The sequence below is a fragment of the Euprymna scolopes genome, chromosome 2, assembly GCF_053919585.1.
Source record: "Euprymna scolopes isolate OS-2025 chromosome 2, ASM5391958v1, whole genome shotgun sequence".
Lineage (NCBI taxonomy): Eukaryota > Metazoa > Mollusca > Cephalopoda > Sepiida > Sepiolidae > Euprymna > Euprymna scolopes.
Window position 1 is genome coordinate 62,325,507 of NC_136483.1, and position 17,171 is coordinate 62,342,677.

The following is a 17,171-nucleotide window of genomic DNA, read 5'->3' on the forward strand; positions in this document are numbered from 1 at the left end:
TCGGGCTACAAAACTTTGCTTCATCCGCCATACTCTCCAGACCTCTCATCTACTGGCTACCACTTTTTTAAGCATTTCGACAACTTTCTGCACAAGAAATGCTTCAAAAACCTAAATTCTAAAATCTAGCAGTTCAAAGGAAGAAAATATAGTAGAAGGTTTCCAGAATCTAGGGACCTCAACAGTGAAGAGGTGGGATTTTCCTGCTTGTCAGGTTAATCAGAAGTATATACGTCAAGGTTTTAATTTATGCAGATTTCATATTTATTATTATACAGCCAATTCTCTATTATATTGTACCCAATTCCCGGCAACCTCTTCTTCACACAAGAGACGTCGCCAGCCTGTCTCTGCTCTATCACTATTTTCATGGTAGGTGCTCGTCTGAACTCCAATTTATGGTCCCTGCTTGCCAAACTTTCACAATAAACATTCGACTAGCTAAAACCACTATATACGATTTTCCCCACTTTCTATCTGTGTCTAAATGTAAATGCATATTCCAAGAAGAAAGCTTCTTTCCTAGAACTGCCTGCCTTTGGAACACTGTTCGGCTGGCATGCTTCTCGGTTAAATACAACATGTCAACCTTCAAATCTAATGTAAACAAGTTCCTGTTAAGACCATTTATTGCATCGACAGTGAGCTTAAAATGCCAAATTCATATTAACAATAGAAGAACAGTAGCTTTCTAATATACTGATCATAAATAATCAAATTCCACCCAATTTACATTATTAAGGATTACTTCACTACCACCTTGCATTCATTAACCCTTATCCTCGAGTAGCCTTTGGGCGTTGATAAGTGGGGAAGTAAATATATATATATATATATATATATATATATATATATATATAGTGTTATAATGGAATAATTCCAGGAGGAAATCCGGGTATGAGAGCTCAATGTGGTAAACAGAGCAATAACATAAAAATATAACACGGAAATTACATAATTGTCGATGCAATAATTTATTTCAACCTTATGGTATTTTCAACATCTAAACTAGACAATTACATTTTTGATACATTGTTGATAGTATCAAAAATGTAATTGTCTAGTTTAGATGCTTGAAAATACCATAAGGTTGAAATAAATTATTGCATCGACAATTATGCGTTTCATCTTTATTTCGAGACTTCCTCTGGATGAATAAAGATGAAACGTTGATGAACACATAATACGGTTTGTTCCTTTTTATTTCTCTATTTTGTCAGAATACTATTTCCATTATTTTCATCATATATATATATATATATATATATATATATAGTAGTGATTTCAAAAGTTGAAAAAAAAAAATGACTTTGGTGTCATCAGCTAGAATCAAAAACAAAGCATGTAACTCTCCAGTCTTATATGTTACCATATAAAAGACCAACAGATAGATATCAAAACTATTAAAATAAACCGATATGAACATATAAATGTATATTTGCGCATACATAGAGAAGCATTTTCAATTGACTTGTGCCTGCCAAGTTCCAATTTTATAAATTTTAATCCTTTAGTAGTTATTTTTACCGACTAAAAACCAAAGCGAATTTGTTCCACAGGTCCAAATTCTCTATCTATCAAGTTTTGAATCTGTAGACAAAAAAATTAACAGAGTAGAGATGTCACTTTTATATGCATAGACAGATAGGCCTATACCACCTGTTATTTATAGAATCACTTTTTCAAATCTTACAAGAACGATTTCAGTGATTTCAAAGTTCATTTCATCCACATCTTCTTTATCTATAAAGTTGGGCCATTTATGAGATTGACAGTGAGCTTAAAATACCAAATTCATATTAACAACAGCTTTCTAATATACTGATCATATGTATATGATCAGTTGATTTTTTTTGTTTTAATGACCATTTTCATTTTATTATAACACATAGTTCTTATGTATGCATATTTTTTTTATATCATGGATAGAAACTTAGTATTTTAAGTAAAGTTTTCCAGTCTTTTTTGATCAATTCAACAATTCTGTTACGTATTAGGAACCCTATGTCAATAGCGATTAAGTCAGCTAGTGTGAATTTTGACAAGGGTCACACTGGGTGCACAATAATAATCCAAATCTGCAAAACAGAATTGTTCCCAGGGTTGAACGAAGAATGTCTGACATTTATAAACAAAGCAGAGGTATTAATTGAGATGATGAATGATGTAACGTTTTCAATCTGAGGAAAAAAACAAAGATTTTCAAATCCGTCTGCGGTAGCTGCACAACAAAGATCACCAGTAATGGATATCTGTGGAAACCGATCGGAAGAGATCAAATAATGCAAGTCTGCCACAGGTTGCATAAGGCAGTTGGACAATAATGTAGAAAACTTTGATAATCGCTAAGTGCGAAGTGACCTAATATCTGTCCACATCTCACCATTTCAATTAAGTTAACTAAATGATTATTCAATTCGCTCCAAAAATAAAACCTTTAACAAACTCTCAGCAAGCGTCTCCCTATGTCTTTCCCCCATGCAAAAAAGCTTTATTTGCATAGCAACAAATAGACAAAACTGTGACGATGAAGAAAAGTGGTGGCAGACAAGGATGATAAAAGGATGCATGTGTGTATAAAGAACATTTTTGGTATTGAAAATATCACATATTCTTGAACTTGCGATCCACTTCGACATAGATTATAAATTATAATTGAACCCACCCCCATGACACACATGCAACGCACAGAAATTCCTTCTTTTTTGCTATTAGATGTGCCTGTGTTTACTTTTCTGGTCGAAATCAGTCCACTATATGGTATTTCTACTAAAGAGACAGTCTACACATTTTAAAAGAATGGTGACTGGATTATAAAATATAATAAATATGATATAGTTTCAATTTAAAACAATACAAGATATCACTAACTTTTATATGCAAAAAAAAAATTAGTACTGAAATGATACTGCATGGGTAAAACAGAATACTAACCTTCAGACACATCTTAAATTAGAGAAATCAAATTAAGTTAATTAAATTAAAAATTAAGGATTTGTCCTATACACATAAAGATGCTACCAGATCAAACTGTCTGAAAGTATTGGCTTCCTGATTTAAATGCACTAAACACTTATTATTGTTTTTTTTTTACATTCCCTTTATAAAACTTAATCATGTTTTGTAAAGGGTAAGGCAGTTTGGCTTACAGAGGTATTTAACATGTTATCTGTTATGTTTGTTTGAAGATTAATACCAGTACTCAACTTGAAAGTCCACTAGGGTTACATTATCCACACAGAATTCTGAAATGATTACCAATCTATGAATATGCTAACAACATAGAAACAGTTCAAAGGGAGTAAAAGTCGAAAACAATAAACAATAAGTTTATTCTACAAAACTACCAAACCAAACATAATGAATAAATATTTGAAGATCTAAAGAACTTGAAGCATAAAAACTTTTTCACAATTACTGGATTTGGCATTAAATAACATGAAAAGGGGTTCATATGCCAAAAAACAAAACAACCAAATCAAACTAAACCTCATAAATAAATATTTGAAGATATTTAAAAAAAAAACTTGAAGTATAAAAACTTTTTCTAAAATTACTGGATTCAGCATTAAATAAACTAAAAAAGGTTGATATGCTGTAAAAAAAATAAATAAAATAAACCAAACCTATACACTTTAATCACACAAATGAAATTCTAAAATATTTCTTAGTTTTGCCATGTTTGAAAAGAAAAGGAGAGAAGCAAAGAGAGGGAGTAAAGGAAGAAAGGCGGAAAAAAGAAGGTGAAGGATAGGTAGAGGAGAAGGTAAGGGAAATAGTAAGAGAAAGTAAAGGGCTGAGAAAGAGAAGGGAAGTGAGGGAGATGAAGTGAGAAGGAGGAAGAGAAAGGGTTGAAGATAGAGGTATTTTATGACATCACGATGTACTTTTGACTTTTTAAGCCTTGTAAAAAACAATGATCAACCAATGTCAAAAATTAAGAAACTATATATAACAAACATTGGATCAACAGGACACAGGTGATTTAGTTGAAAATAGTATTAATTAAAGAAAAGAAAAAAAAAGACTATTTATACTCGTTTCATCTTTCAGCTTGTTCTCATCTTGGCCGAGGACAATAGAGCAACATTCATAAATAGTTTATCCAAATAGTAATGACAGTCAAAAGTAAATCATGTTGCTCCAGCCCCTTTCTGAAAGAGGAGGTAACACAAGTGCACTTGAAAAGGTATCGAAGTACAAAAACTAGGTATTTGAATGAAGTAGGAGATAACTTTAAATTCAAGGGAAATAAGTTTTCTTTTCTTTTGCTAAGAAAGGCTTGTGAACCTACCGTGCTCTCCACAACCATACGCTCAAATTTAGGCATTCGAGCTTCTTCAGCTATTTTTGCATTCAAATGAGGCTTCAACGACTGAAAATCAAGAAAAAAATGTTTTATATATAGTTAGTGGAAGCTCAATTATTCTAATCAATTTTTCTTTTTTGTACGTTATTTTTTATGTTATTCTAGTTTGAAAGTCAGTTTCAGTAGTTTTGATCTTTTCCACTCATGGTTTTTCTAATTAACTTGTTTGTCAGTTTGTCGCATGTGTCCGTCTCCATAAGACTTTCTTCCAATTCAACCTCCTGTTCTCTCCACGGTTCCTTTTATGTGTCTAATATGGTCTCATTTGCATAGAAAGAGCAAAAGTCTGCATTATTCATGCATGATGGTCAAGTAGAAAAGCAACTGCGAGTCATTTTTTTTTTTTGTCAAGCGATCGAACCCTACAAAGCATACAGACACATTATTAAGGTAAGTAACAGTTTTCCCTATGGTTATTTAACTTTTCTTTAAGCAAAAATAAATTTGTAAACCCGTGAATAAAACGTAATGCTTGATAGTTTGATTTAGCATCCATATATCAAAATATTGACTTATTTTGTGCTACCATAGTCAAAGGCTTTTAACATGTTAGCTATTATGTTCATTGCATTTGAAGATTAGTTTTGGTCCTCGATTGTAAATGCCATTAGGATAACATTATATGCACATCACCCAGAATTCTTAAATGTTATTCATCTAAGTATATGCTAACAGCATATAAACAGTTCAGGGGCAGTAGATAAAGGCAACAGAGAGCAGACTTTCATCTATTCCCTATTTAAGAACAGATTCAACCTATTTTGATCTCTAAAGATATTTGTCATTAATATTTTGGGGCTTGTCCAAAATTCCTCCAATATTAAACAAAAATGAAAACATCTGTATGATGTATGTACCTGCAATTGAAAGAAAATATCATATTCCAAAACTCATGCGAATTGATGAAGTAGTTTTATTTTTATAAATAAAATATTTTTAAGCGATTAATGAGAATTTGTAGGTATTAAAACTCAAATTTTGCAAGTTTGAATTATCTCCCTTGTTTTCTGAGACTACTCTCAAGATAGCATTGTGAGAGAGTAGCTCCTCAGTGATAAAATTCGATTTTCTTATTTAAAAATAAAACTACTTGATCAATTCACATTATTTTTGGAATATGATATTTCTTTTCATCATACAGAGTTTTCTTTATTTTGTTTTTTAATATAAGGGGATTTTTTTTTTTGAAAACCATAACCATGAGTGAAAAGTTTATTTTAATCTCAGCTTTTAAAAAATTTAAATTTTTCTTGTTAAAGCAAAATGTTTATACTTTTTTCCTTTTCATTGTTGGATGTTATAGTTGGACTTTTTGTGTAAGAAAAAATGATATTTGTTATTGTTTTGGTTTGTGCAGTAGTCATGGTAACAATATAGATGTAGTGCAGGATGAGCTGAAAAAGACGACTGGCAGCTTATCATCTTCCATTCTGCAGCCAAGAACAGATCCTGCCTATGTCTTCAGAAAATTCATGTGAATGTTACAGGATGCATTTTCATGCCAGCCCGAGATCAGATAGACTGTTTAAAAATAGTTATACTAATACGATTGTAAAGAAGCATTAAATCTAATAAACAAACAAACTTTCATATTAAAACGAACTGATTACAAAACAAACAATACTTACCTCCTCTTTTTCTATGACCAACGACCAGGCCATTTCGGATTTGAGGTTTTTAATTTTGTCTTTCTGATTTTCTAAGGCAGTAAAAGCTTTGTATTTTTTTTCCCATTCTTTCACTTCAGATTCAAGAGCAGGAAATGACTAAAATAAAAACGAAACATTAGCATTATCTTTTTAGAAGTTTATTATTATATTTGACAAAAAATTTTACGAATATCAAATCATATGACTAACCAAGAAGCAACTGTCTCATAACACCATTTTGAAAAATTTCAAAAAAAAAAAAAAAAAAAAAGAAACAAGGGAGATAACTCAATATTATTCGAACTTGTGAGATTTTTTCTGTAATGTCTACAAATATTCATTAGTCGCTTAAAATGTATTTATTAGAATAACACTATTTGATCAATTCACACGATTTTTCAAATACTATATTTTCTTTCCATCACCGATATGTAGAGCATGCAGATTTTTGTTTATTTTTTTAATATAGAGAGAATTCTGGACAAGCACCCAAATTTTAATAACATAAAATTTTATCCACATTTGTACTATTAGTAAGTGGAAAGATTAAACAAACAAACAAAAACTATTATATAAATATTTAATTATTTTACATCTGCATATACGTCTTGATATATTTTCATGACAGATTCTATTCAACACTTGAGATTAGAGTGGATGAAGAAGTAATGATAACTAAAAGGTAACTCCCAGCAAAAAGGAAAAGAGAAAAAAATTGAAAAAAAAAAAAGAAATTTCAAAATGTAAGTTCTTATTACTAAATATATTGAAATCAGATTTGGCCTATTTTTGCACAAAATAGATTTGCAAGTGTATAAAAGTTGAAAGTTACGTATACTTAATGACTGGGCTATGCCAGGCGTCCCTGCTAGCTTAGATAAATACTTTTGCAGTTGTAACAAAAGAGATACAATAATATCAGAGCATCTCTATTTGCGCTGAACTTTTACAGAATGTCAACATCAATATAATTACATATGAATGAGTCCCCTGTGGAATTTCCACAGGTCCCGCTAGTATTATATAGATTGTTTAAAAACTGACCTCTTCTTTTTTAGATAAAATCTCTTTAGCAGAATTTTTTTGTAACTTCACTTCAGCATAATCAGCCTGGATTTGACCAAGTTGTGTAGCTTGCAAGAAAAACTGTGAAAAAGAGAAAAAAAACAACAAAGATTAAACATATTGTTGCTTACATTAAACTAAAGTGCAGTATTTATAGAGAGGTATAATAGTTTTCTTTAATACACCTATTATGATAATCCTGACATTAGATACAATATTAAAAAGTTGAATTGTTAGACTGATGTTTTATCATTCAAGTTTTCATGGAAATCCATGAAAAAGAAATATGAAACACTTACACGATATTTATCTGCAGGATTTTTGGAATGTAGAAAACTTCGGCTAACTTCTTGATTGAGGATCACAACCGGATTGTCAACTAAAATGTTGAAATAATCCAAAATATTTCGTAGTTCTTCCCTCTTGTTGGAAACGGTAGTCCCTGAGAATGAAATATCAACATATACAAAACTACTGATCATTCAACATTGGATGATACATCAATTGAAACAGGAAAAATTTTCCATTAAAAAAATAAAGATAAAATACTTTTATGTATTTTATCTTTATTTTTTTAATAGAAAATGGAAAATGGAAATAAAAATATGTTTCAAAAAAATTTTCCATTAAAAAAATAAAGATAAAATACTTTTATGTATTTTATCTTTATTTTTTTAATAGAAAATGGAAATAAAAATGTTTCAAAAACATTTTCCATTAAAAAAATAAAGATAAAATACTTTTATGTATTTTATCTTTATTTTTTTTTAATGGAAAATGGAAAATGGAAATAAAAATATGTTTAAAAAACAAATAAGATTTAGAAATATTTGGTTTGATTTGTCTGTTTTATGGCACATCAACCCTTTGGTTATTTAATGATGAAAAACAATACATATTGTAAACAATTCATTGTATGGGATTAAATTGAACACAATTTGCTATTTTTAGAACTAAAGGGGAACTGTGGTTTCATGCCTTTCCTCAATATTAGTGCATAATTACACACAATAGATCTGTGTAGATAGCGGATTCAATAACCTAAATTGGCATTCACTAGGTCAATCAGATATCATTTGCATTTTGGGAATGAGGAAGATGTTAAAAATTAACAAAATAGTTTACATTATTTTGCCCAAATTTTGTCAAAATAAATTTAACATAAACCAAAACTAAAAACTTCTGGAATTAGTGAAAAATATCTCTTTATATAGAACTAGTGGGGAGTACCCGGTGTTGCCCGGGTGGAAGAGATTAGCACAAGGATGAAGCAATGTTAAGAATGGCTTCCACATGGTTAAAATAAAAAAAAAAGATAGAGAGAGAGGTGGGTAATTAGTTTTCCATGCTAACCATTAGGCCAAACAGGATAGTGAATTCAATGAGTTTGGTAATTAATTTTTACTTGAATGGAGGATATTGGCACAAGGACGAAATAAAAAAATTAAAAAAAAGATAGAGAGAGGTGGGATCGAACTCGAAAACATAGGGTAATTAGTCTTCCTCGCTAACCATTAGGCCAAAGAGCATCGTGAATTCAATTAACTTAAAAATCATAGGAGTTGCCACACATGCGCAGAAATGAACGTTGCTTTTAAACCTGGGAAGGGGCTAGGTAAGTTTCTTGCTTTATTAAATGTTGTTTTTAAACCTGGCTAGGGGCCAGGTAAGCTTCCCGCTTTATTAAATGCTGCTTTTAAACCTGGCCGGGGGCCAGGTAAGCTTCCCACTTTCTGTCGTTTGCGTTTGGATAATTTGCTTTATTAAACAAAAAAGACAAACAATCACGAGACGACACGGTGGGAATTTTTTTTTAACTTGATCAAAAATAGGAAAGAAACGATGTCCGTTTGCAAATCTCAGATATTATGATCTCGGGAGTATACGAAAATTTACCGACAGCGGAACCTTGATCTGAAAAGCCTTTCGCGGTGAAACACAAACGCTCGCACCCATTTTGTCTTTTATATATATAGATAACAGGGGGTGCCCAACGTTGCCCGAGTGTTTGTCGATGTGTGTGTATGGCAAAAAAAGAAAAGGTTTTGGTAGGCAGGTAGGCTTGAATCCGAAGCCTTGAGGCGAAGTCGAAAAAGAAAATGTGACATGTTACCGCTATACTAAGAGGCCAGAGGAAGTGAAAATGGTTGAAATTAAACGGTTAAAAAAGGCAGGTGCTTAAACAAACGTCACGATCAAACATCACACCGTAGAGAAATGAAATCACGCAGAGCCAGTTAAGCTTGAAGCTTTCTGCGTATTTGTATGTTTCCTAAGATGTTGGGGAAAACTCAATAAAAAGGGGAGTGTCTAAATGAATAACAATTGTCTGATATGACGGGTTTCCCCCAGATTGATCAAAGCTGATTGCTTAATGGACGTGGAAGAACGAAAGGCCGAGAACACGACTTTGCTTTCATAGTTTCGCTTTTATAGACGATAAACACAAACAAACGTGCAAGAGGAAGAAATAGCGCAAATTTTGTAACATAAAAGTTACTCAAATAAAAGATAGATACGATCTCCTTTTGTAAATCGGAGGTATTATAATCTAGAAAGTATATAAAAAGTTGTAAGAAATGGTAAGACCCTCCTCCCCCGAAAAAAACCTTTGCCGGACATACAAAAAAGTGCACACACACACATTTTCTCTTTTATATTATAGATTAATGGTTTTGGAACTTTATTGCTTTTTTGTTTTGTTTTAACTATCTTTGAAGGCTCGGGGTTTACTTGAAGATAAAGATTAATTAGATAATCACTTGGATAATGAACAATACCATGAGAAGATTGGAAACGCTGGGTTGAATAGGCAGAATTTGATCATTTAAGAGAATGATTCGACAAGTATTTATTGACAATAAAGTTAAAAACGATGGTGCAATAATTAGGAAAGCAGCCCCATGATATCGTGTTCTACATATGGGAAGTTTAGGAAAGAGACTTATCTTTGTAGCTACAAAAGGATAATAAGAATGATTGACAGGGTTTGGTTTAAGTTTTAGTCACAGTTTCAGATGCAAAGTTGGTTGATTTAGTCGTTATAAATGAAAGTGACAATTTAAAAAAAAAAACTGAAAATATTTTGTATTGATGTTAAAGTGGTGATTATGTAAAACAAACAGGTGAATCATAAAATATAATATGTAATGTCTAGCCTTAGTAGGTACATAGTATGAAAAATGAACATAATAAACAATAAAAAATATTTACCTGAAGAAGATTTAATACGATAACTACTGGCACCATCTTGTTTGAATTTACGTTCAATCATAATACGGTTGCCATAATTTTCAGGTTTGTATGCGTCAGGACCCTCATTACTCAGGTGGATGATTATCTCCGCACACCTAAGAATAAAGATACACAAAATTAAGTACATTTGCTCCCCTATGTCTCCTGAATTGAGCTCTCTGGTAAAGAGATATCCCTGGCTCCCACTGAGCATTAATACATAGCTCTTGATAAAAGAATAGAGCACTCTAAATAGACAATAACTGTGAATATATAAATATTTATAGATTTCCCTTACATGTGGCAGTAGTTTATAGCACAGTAGTAAAGTAATGGCACTCAAGTGCCGATAAGACGATCAGGTTTCAAATCAAAGTTTTCATGTTCTGCTCATTTCTAGCCACATTGAAGAACAAAAAAAAAATGTCCAAATTGTTAGCAATCAATGTTTTATAGAAAAGAGAGAATGTTTATAATCAGTTATTCTACTAAAGTTATCTGTTTCCTTAAAGTTTTCCATATCTATTTTAATCACACAAAATACATGCTAAAATATTCCTTAATTTTAACATTGATGTATGCTCGAAAACCTTCTATATTATATTTCTCTATATCTATCTGTCCGTTCCACTTTTTTTCGGAATCTATTGTGACAATCTGGATGAAATTTTGTATAAACCTTTGTTATGATAAGATGCAGCAAACTAAGTATTATGGTATCCATTCAACACATATATTTAGGGATTTATAGGGATTAGTACTTAATGCAAAAATGAGCAGAAATTCTGCCAACCACCAATTTGGCATAAAGCATTCATTCAATGGGCTATAACTTTTGTCTCTTTTTTAACGGATTAAAAAGTCTAGTTATTTTTATTGTTCTAATTAGCTATACTTTGCAAAATAACTCATCAAATGATCCATCTCTTACTAAATTTCTATCACTTTCACCCTCTCCTAATATATGTTATGTGACTCTCCTCATCGCTTTTATTCTATGTTATCTATCAATCTAATTTCTATCACCATTTCTCTCTCTATTAGCAGTCGAAAATAATAAAGAAAAGAATAGTTCATTATAAACAATACAGAATATCGTACCACACGTTAATATTATTTAACCCAGTTGAAGGAGGGAGGAAGGGAGAGAGAGAGAAAGATCCAAAATTTTAGTAATAAATGAATAACAAAATACTGCCTCATTCCTATACATATCAACAACGCATATGAATTTGCCCTATTGTATTTCTCTCATTAAATCTTTCATTTCACTCTCTTACCACCATCTGTCTGTATGTACGGCATCTTTTGTAGGAAAGATGCTGATTGCTCTGTCTTTTTTAATCGTACATTTCCTCTCGTGTTCTTCAATACGTGCAGATTCAGCAATTGTGGCCCCTTTGTGGCTTCCAGTATGCCAGGAAAATCTATTTTGGGCTCGGGTTTTCCATGAGTTGCAATACAACTGAACGATTTCCGCTGTCCTCCCACAGTTCTTTTTTCTTAGGGCAGCTCACCGTAAAGGAGCTGTTTTGAGAATCTTGAATCTGAAATGCAAGTTACTGACTCGCTCAAATACCCTGACACTGCTGCAGCATGGTGTGTGCTAACAGGAGGCTTCACCGGGCTAAAATCTCTGTGTCTGGTATCTTGTCTTGCCACTTGATTTTCATCAATTTACAAAGGCAGGTCATGTGGAAATGATTCAGAAAGATAAGTATTAATATCGAGATAGAAACAGTTACATATAATAATTTTATAACATTTACAGGAGTGAAAACTAGCATTACAAGTTGATTTTCTCTTATTTTTGTTATTTTATCAACTTGCATGAAAAGAGCTATGTAAAAAATACTTAAAACCGTTTGAATTATCCAAATACCATCAGTAGTTCAAAAGTTATGAGAAATTTAAGTGCCAAAATTTAGACTTTTTCGTGGACATTTTTCTTTATAAAAAGTGGGCTAAATTATGGACCTCAGCATTTCAAGAAATTTGGTAATTTCGCCACCATTTATTTATTTTTCAAGCTATTTTCATGAAACTTGGCACTCTTAAAAATCGTAAAATTGTGTGCTCTTTCTGATTATGAAGTCAAATCTGATGTATCTCTTTACCATAAGCCATGAATTATAAATTAAGATGTACAACTTTCAAATTTTTTTTAACTAGCACATGGTATCATACAGTGGGTGTCTATTCATGAACAAAACTAAGTATTATAGTGGTATTTAAATATAGCTTTATTGAGAGCAGGCATTTTCCTTCCTCCTCACCAAAGGAGAGCTTAATTCGGGGTGCAGCCACTGAATGCTTAAAGAGCTTCATGGCCGGTATTTACTACTCCCATCAAAGAAAAAAAAATTGAGTAGATATAAATTAATCTCAGAAATAAATCAAAGAAAATTTTTCATATAGATTTTGGATTTCTGTAAAAGATGGAAATTCCCATAGTTGACTAGAACTTATGCATTTTGGGACCAGTCCAATTTTCAATTTTGTAAATCCTCTCTATCTGGTCCAAAATCTACCCCTATTTTCTGAGATGCAACCATAAATCGTACTCTACATGAATCCTTGATGTAGCTTTCATAGTACCAGGATACCAGAAATCCTTATAAGCAACAACTATATATTCACCAGTTGATGGTAATTTTTGTCATTTCTATTCTGTTGTTTTACTGAAAATTCAACTATGTAAACAAAGAAATAAAACGGTAATTTTTTTACCTTGCTTCCACCTTAACATTTAAAATGATTACTTCTATTGGTTTTAGGGTATGCTGAAAACGAATATCGCATTTAAATTTTCTGCAAATAAGTAGTTTTCCAGATATTAAGCAATGTCATTTCTTATGTTATTGCTGGTGGACATCTCGTTACACGCGAGCGCGCAAACATATCCCCGAGAAACTATGTACAAACGCACATACCAAGATGGTCATCAGCAATAACATAAGAAATGACATTGCTTAATTTCCGGAAAGCTACTTATTTGCAAAAAATTTAAATGCGATATTCGTTTTCAGCATACTCAAAAACCTTAAAAAGTAGTTTTTAAAGAAAAATGTTAAGGTGGAAACAAAGTAAAAATTTACAAAATGCATCACAATGAAATTCTTTATCGAACTGCCTAATTATTAATATTATTATTATTTAGATATCCTCAGTTAAAAAAAACGGGTTTGTTTTACAGATTCGAAAAAATGGTCTTGACAATGAGTTAAAAATAAATTCAAGTTTTACAATATATTTTATTTAATTATTGGGTGAAAGTACAGAATAGTTAACAAAACACCCTTCCTTCCCCATGTTAAAAATGGATTTTTAAATAATAACATTATTATTTCAGCATGGTAGCATAAGTGCACAAGTACCTTTTACTTGTTATATACTTGGGTTTTTTTACCACTAAAAAACACAATTCTATCTTAAGTACAAGTAAGAAGTATAAATACAATGTTAAGAGAAACGACTGTATTTCGTACATTTTGTTGATTTTTAACGCTTTTAGTACATGTGTACTAAAAGCGTTAAAACAACAAAATAGTATTGTTTGGAAATCAAATTTGAAAAACTTGAAAATAATTTTTTTTTAAATTGACGAACTCAGAATAAAAAATGGAATTGATTTTTCTACTTTCAAAATGAAAGCAGAAAAAACAGTGATGAAGTGACCTTGATAGCGATTCCTCGTTAAGCGGATTTGAATTTCTATAAAAGATAACATTTTAAAGAAATTTCCGCACAATTAATAATTATCAAATATTTACATATTATACATGAAAATAATTCTGAAACTATTATCTTTATGAAAATTGATGATATATACCGATTTATCTTATCAATTTTGAAATATTCTTTGTCAACTTTGCTTGGTCGTAACTTTGCTTCCTGTGGTCGTAAAAATATAAATCAAAGTCCAGTAGAGATGGACTTCTATGCTTATATAGCCTGTAAAATTTCAGTCATATCCAATCAAATTTGACCCCGTGCATATGTATCCAAACGTAATGTATAAAATGTAAACGTTGAAAAAACAATTTCCCTTTTTGCTGTCATCATTTTTGGAGCATAAAAACATTGAACGCATAAAAGAAAAATAAATTAACATGATTAGAAAGCTTATTCTATTCTCTTTCCAGCAATGTAATTCTTTTAAAAATTGACCCACAAATAAAAAATATATAACTTGTTGAAGCACATTAGGTATGTAATATTGCCGATGTCCACGAAAATACAGCATACGCTTGTAATGCTATCAAAATAGCTGGGCATTTTGGATCTTGTGTTCTTTTTTTCTACCGATAACTTGATGTACTCTATTTCATTCAAGTTTTATTTCTGGTGTTTGGTTATTAGCATAATGTCAGATGATAAGCTTTCTTTTTATTAATACTACTACTATTACTAACAGTTATGTCCATCCTGTAGAGGTCAATTGACAACAGGTTACCTTTAACTAATAACAGCTATCTCCATACTGCTGTTCAGTTTTGTTTACTTTTTATCAGAAGTTCAAAGTCAAATAGAAAACCATGGAAAATATGACAATTTTATAAAAATATTTTCAACAATATAAGCTTTAAACGATCAAAGCAGTTTAAAATTGTTTTTGTTTTTTTTAATTTGACAATTCAAGTTACATATGGAAAACAGCCGAAATACTACAAGAAGAAATACATAATTTGTGTTATTCGAATGGTTCCACTCTCATTTTGCAGGTCTGCTGGCATCATTTTGTCTCCAATAGCCAAACGAGGATGCAATGCAAAATCCGGAATTCATCCACGAAGCAATAGCTCTAGAAGCACTAAGGTTGGTGAAGATGCCTGGGAAGCTAACTAAAGACATGGTTACACACCATGCCAACATTGAACCTAGCTCCAGTTCACAAGTCTATGGTGTTCGCCACTGATCCTAGGATTGGCTACCCATCACCATCTTGGCCACTACAGAGTGTCATGCATGGTTAATGTTCAACTGGGATACTGCGTGTTTTACAGGAGACAGCTTAACCATCTTGGGTGAATGTCACCTCAAGTCTAGAAGTCAAGTTTCAGTAGCACAATGGATAAAATGTTAATTAATAACCAGTTCTAGGTGATGGTATTCTGGAGGTTAAAATTTCACTCCTCAGTATTGACAATACTAAAAACAATAAAAATTACTTAAATCTTGTGTTCAGTTTGAAATTCTGTAGTTTAACATAAAGATTCTGTGGGTTGTTGTAATTTGCATATCAAGCAGTCTAGACACTGGAATGAGGGACTATAAGGCTGGCAGTCAAGATGGTGAAAATTCAGGAGAACCGGACTGAACAGGTCGGAACTGAGAATGTTCAAATGCTGACAAGAATCCATTTCTTTTTTTTTTTTAATTAGAAGCTATTTCGGCCTGAAAAATAAAGTTACTGCAACCGAGACGAAATTTGAAAGCCTCAAGGAAGGGAAAGATTAAACGAGTCACATCTCAATTTGAAAGCAAAAGATTAAACGAGTCACGTCAAACAGCAAAACTTGAAAGTATTGAAAGAATGAGAATATTAAATGGCACACGTTGAATTTAAAAAAATTGAAAGCATTTAAAAATGGAAAGATTAAAATGATTTGCAGCGAACTTTAAAAATTTAAAGCGTTGAGAAAGGGAAAACTTAGACGAGTTGTGGTCAGAGAGGTGAACAAAGAAGCAAAAAGGAGAGAAGAGAGAGTGTCCAGTGATCGTAGGGTCGCTTTATTGACATCTTAAGTGTAAAATCAAACAGCCACATCCGACACTGAGAAACAACCCGAGGCTGAAGTCGAGATTACTGAGGAGAGGCCAGCAACCATTGCAAAGAAAATAATAGCCTCCAAAGTATCAGGGACAGTAAAATAGATGTGATTTTATTAATCGGGAAAATACAAAGGACAATGTCTTTGTACACCAGACAGCTATAATCAAAAACAACACTAAGAAATATCTGAGGAATGTTGGAGACGGTGAAAAGGTTGAGTTTGACGTCATCAAAGGAGAAAAGCGCAATGAAGCTGCCAATGTTACTGGATCCGGTGGAAATTATGTGCAGGGTAGCAAATATGCTGTAGATCGATGCAGATATTCACAGCAATGGTAGAATAGAAGGCACCATGGTGCTGACAGGGAGGAAGACAAAAGATGATGTTGACAATGGAGACAGTGGTGAAGGAGGTGAAAGCGGAGATGATGGCAGCCAGCCACCAATGAGGTGTAGACCCTAATGGAGACGGCCACATTTTTTCCGTGGTCCAAGACATGGCATGCCACCTTGTAGCATCCCTCAGGATGAGCATGGTGGAAACACTGGAGATGGTGATTCTCAGATGCATGGACAACCTCCCTTCTGTCAGTAATGCTCCTTCTATCATAGGTTTTATCACCCACCCATGCACCCTTACTTCCAAGGAGGTCCACTATGAGGACTCACAATATAATGGGGTCAAAGTGGACCACCTCCTCCCTGGCGATGACCCAGGCATTCTAGAGGTGGTAGTAGCAGCTTTATATGAGGCAGATGGAGATCACGAAGTGGGCATACAGGTTCTAGGCAAAGACATCACTCCGAAGGGGAACCAGCAATGAATGATAGTGGTGGCCATAAAGGAGACAATTCTGGCCCAGGTAAATCGAAGAGGGTGGCAGTTCTGTCCCAACCCCATATCAGTCAACAACCGAAGTAACTCCAGCAGCTGCTTTCCAGGTTACTGCTTAGACAACTTTAACATTGCTCCCCAGGTTTCTGTTGGAAGATTTTAACGTCCCTTTAGTAGCAAGGATCTGAGTGGGCTAGGTAGCAAGACTAGCAAGGATATATGAGTGGGCTAGTAGAGAGATTA

At 32.6% G+C, this 17,171-nt stretch overlaps 2 protein-coding genes across 2 annotated transcripts in view; one reads left to right on the forward strand and one right to left on the reverse strand.

Moving 5' to 3' along the window:
- LOC145291548 (structural maintenance of chromosomes protein 6-like) overlaps positions 1-17,171 on the reverse strand; it is a 95,239-nt gene that overhangs the window by 60,729 nt on the left and 17,339 nt on the right. Inside the window, exons 5-9 of the mRNA XM_080137566.1 lie at positions 10,297-10,433; positions 7,383-7,525; positions 7,063-7,164; positions 5,998-6,135; positions 4,295-4,375 (exon numbers count right to left, since the gene is read on the reverse strand). Of these exons, the coding sequence (XP_079993692.1) occupies positions 4,295-4,375; positions 5,998-6,135; positions 7,063-7,164; positions 7,383-7,525; positions 10,297-10,433 (601 nt within the window). The remainder of the gene's footprint in view (positions 1-4,294; positions 4,376-5,997; positions 6,136-7,062; positions 7,165-7,382; positions 7,526-10,296; positions 10,434-17,171) is intronic.
- Positions 16,078-16,688, forward strand: LOC145302640 (Y-box factor homolog; the record flags this gene model as incomplete). The annotated part of the gene is given in 3 exon segments (XM_080144669.1): positions 16,078-16,190; positions 16,192-16,464; positions 16,466-16,688. Coding segments are annotated over 3 exon segments (609 nt in total), but the record flags the coding sequence as incomplete, so codon positions are not given.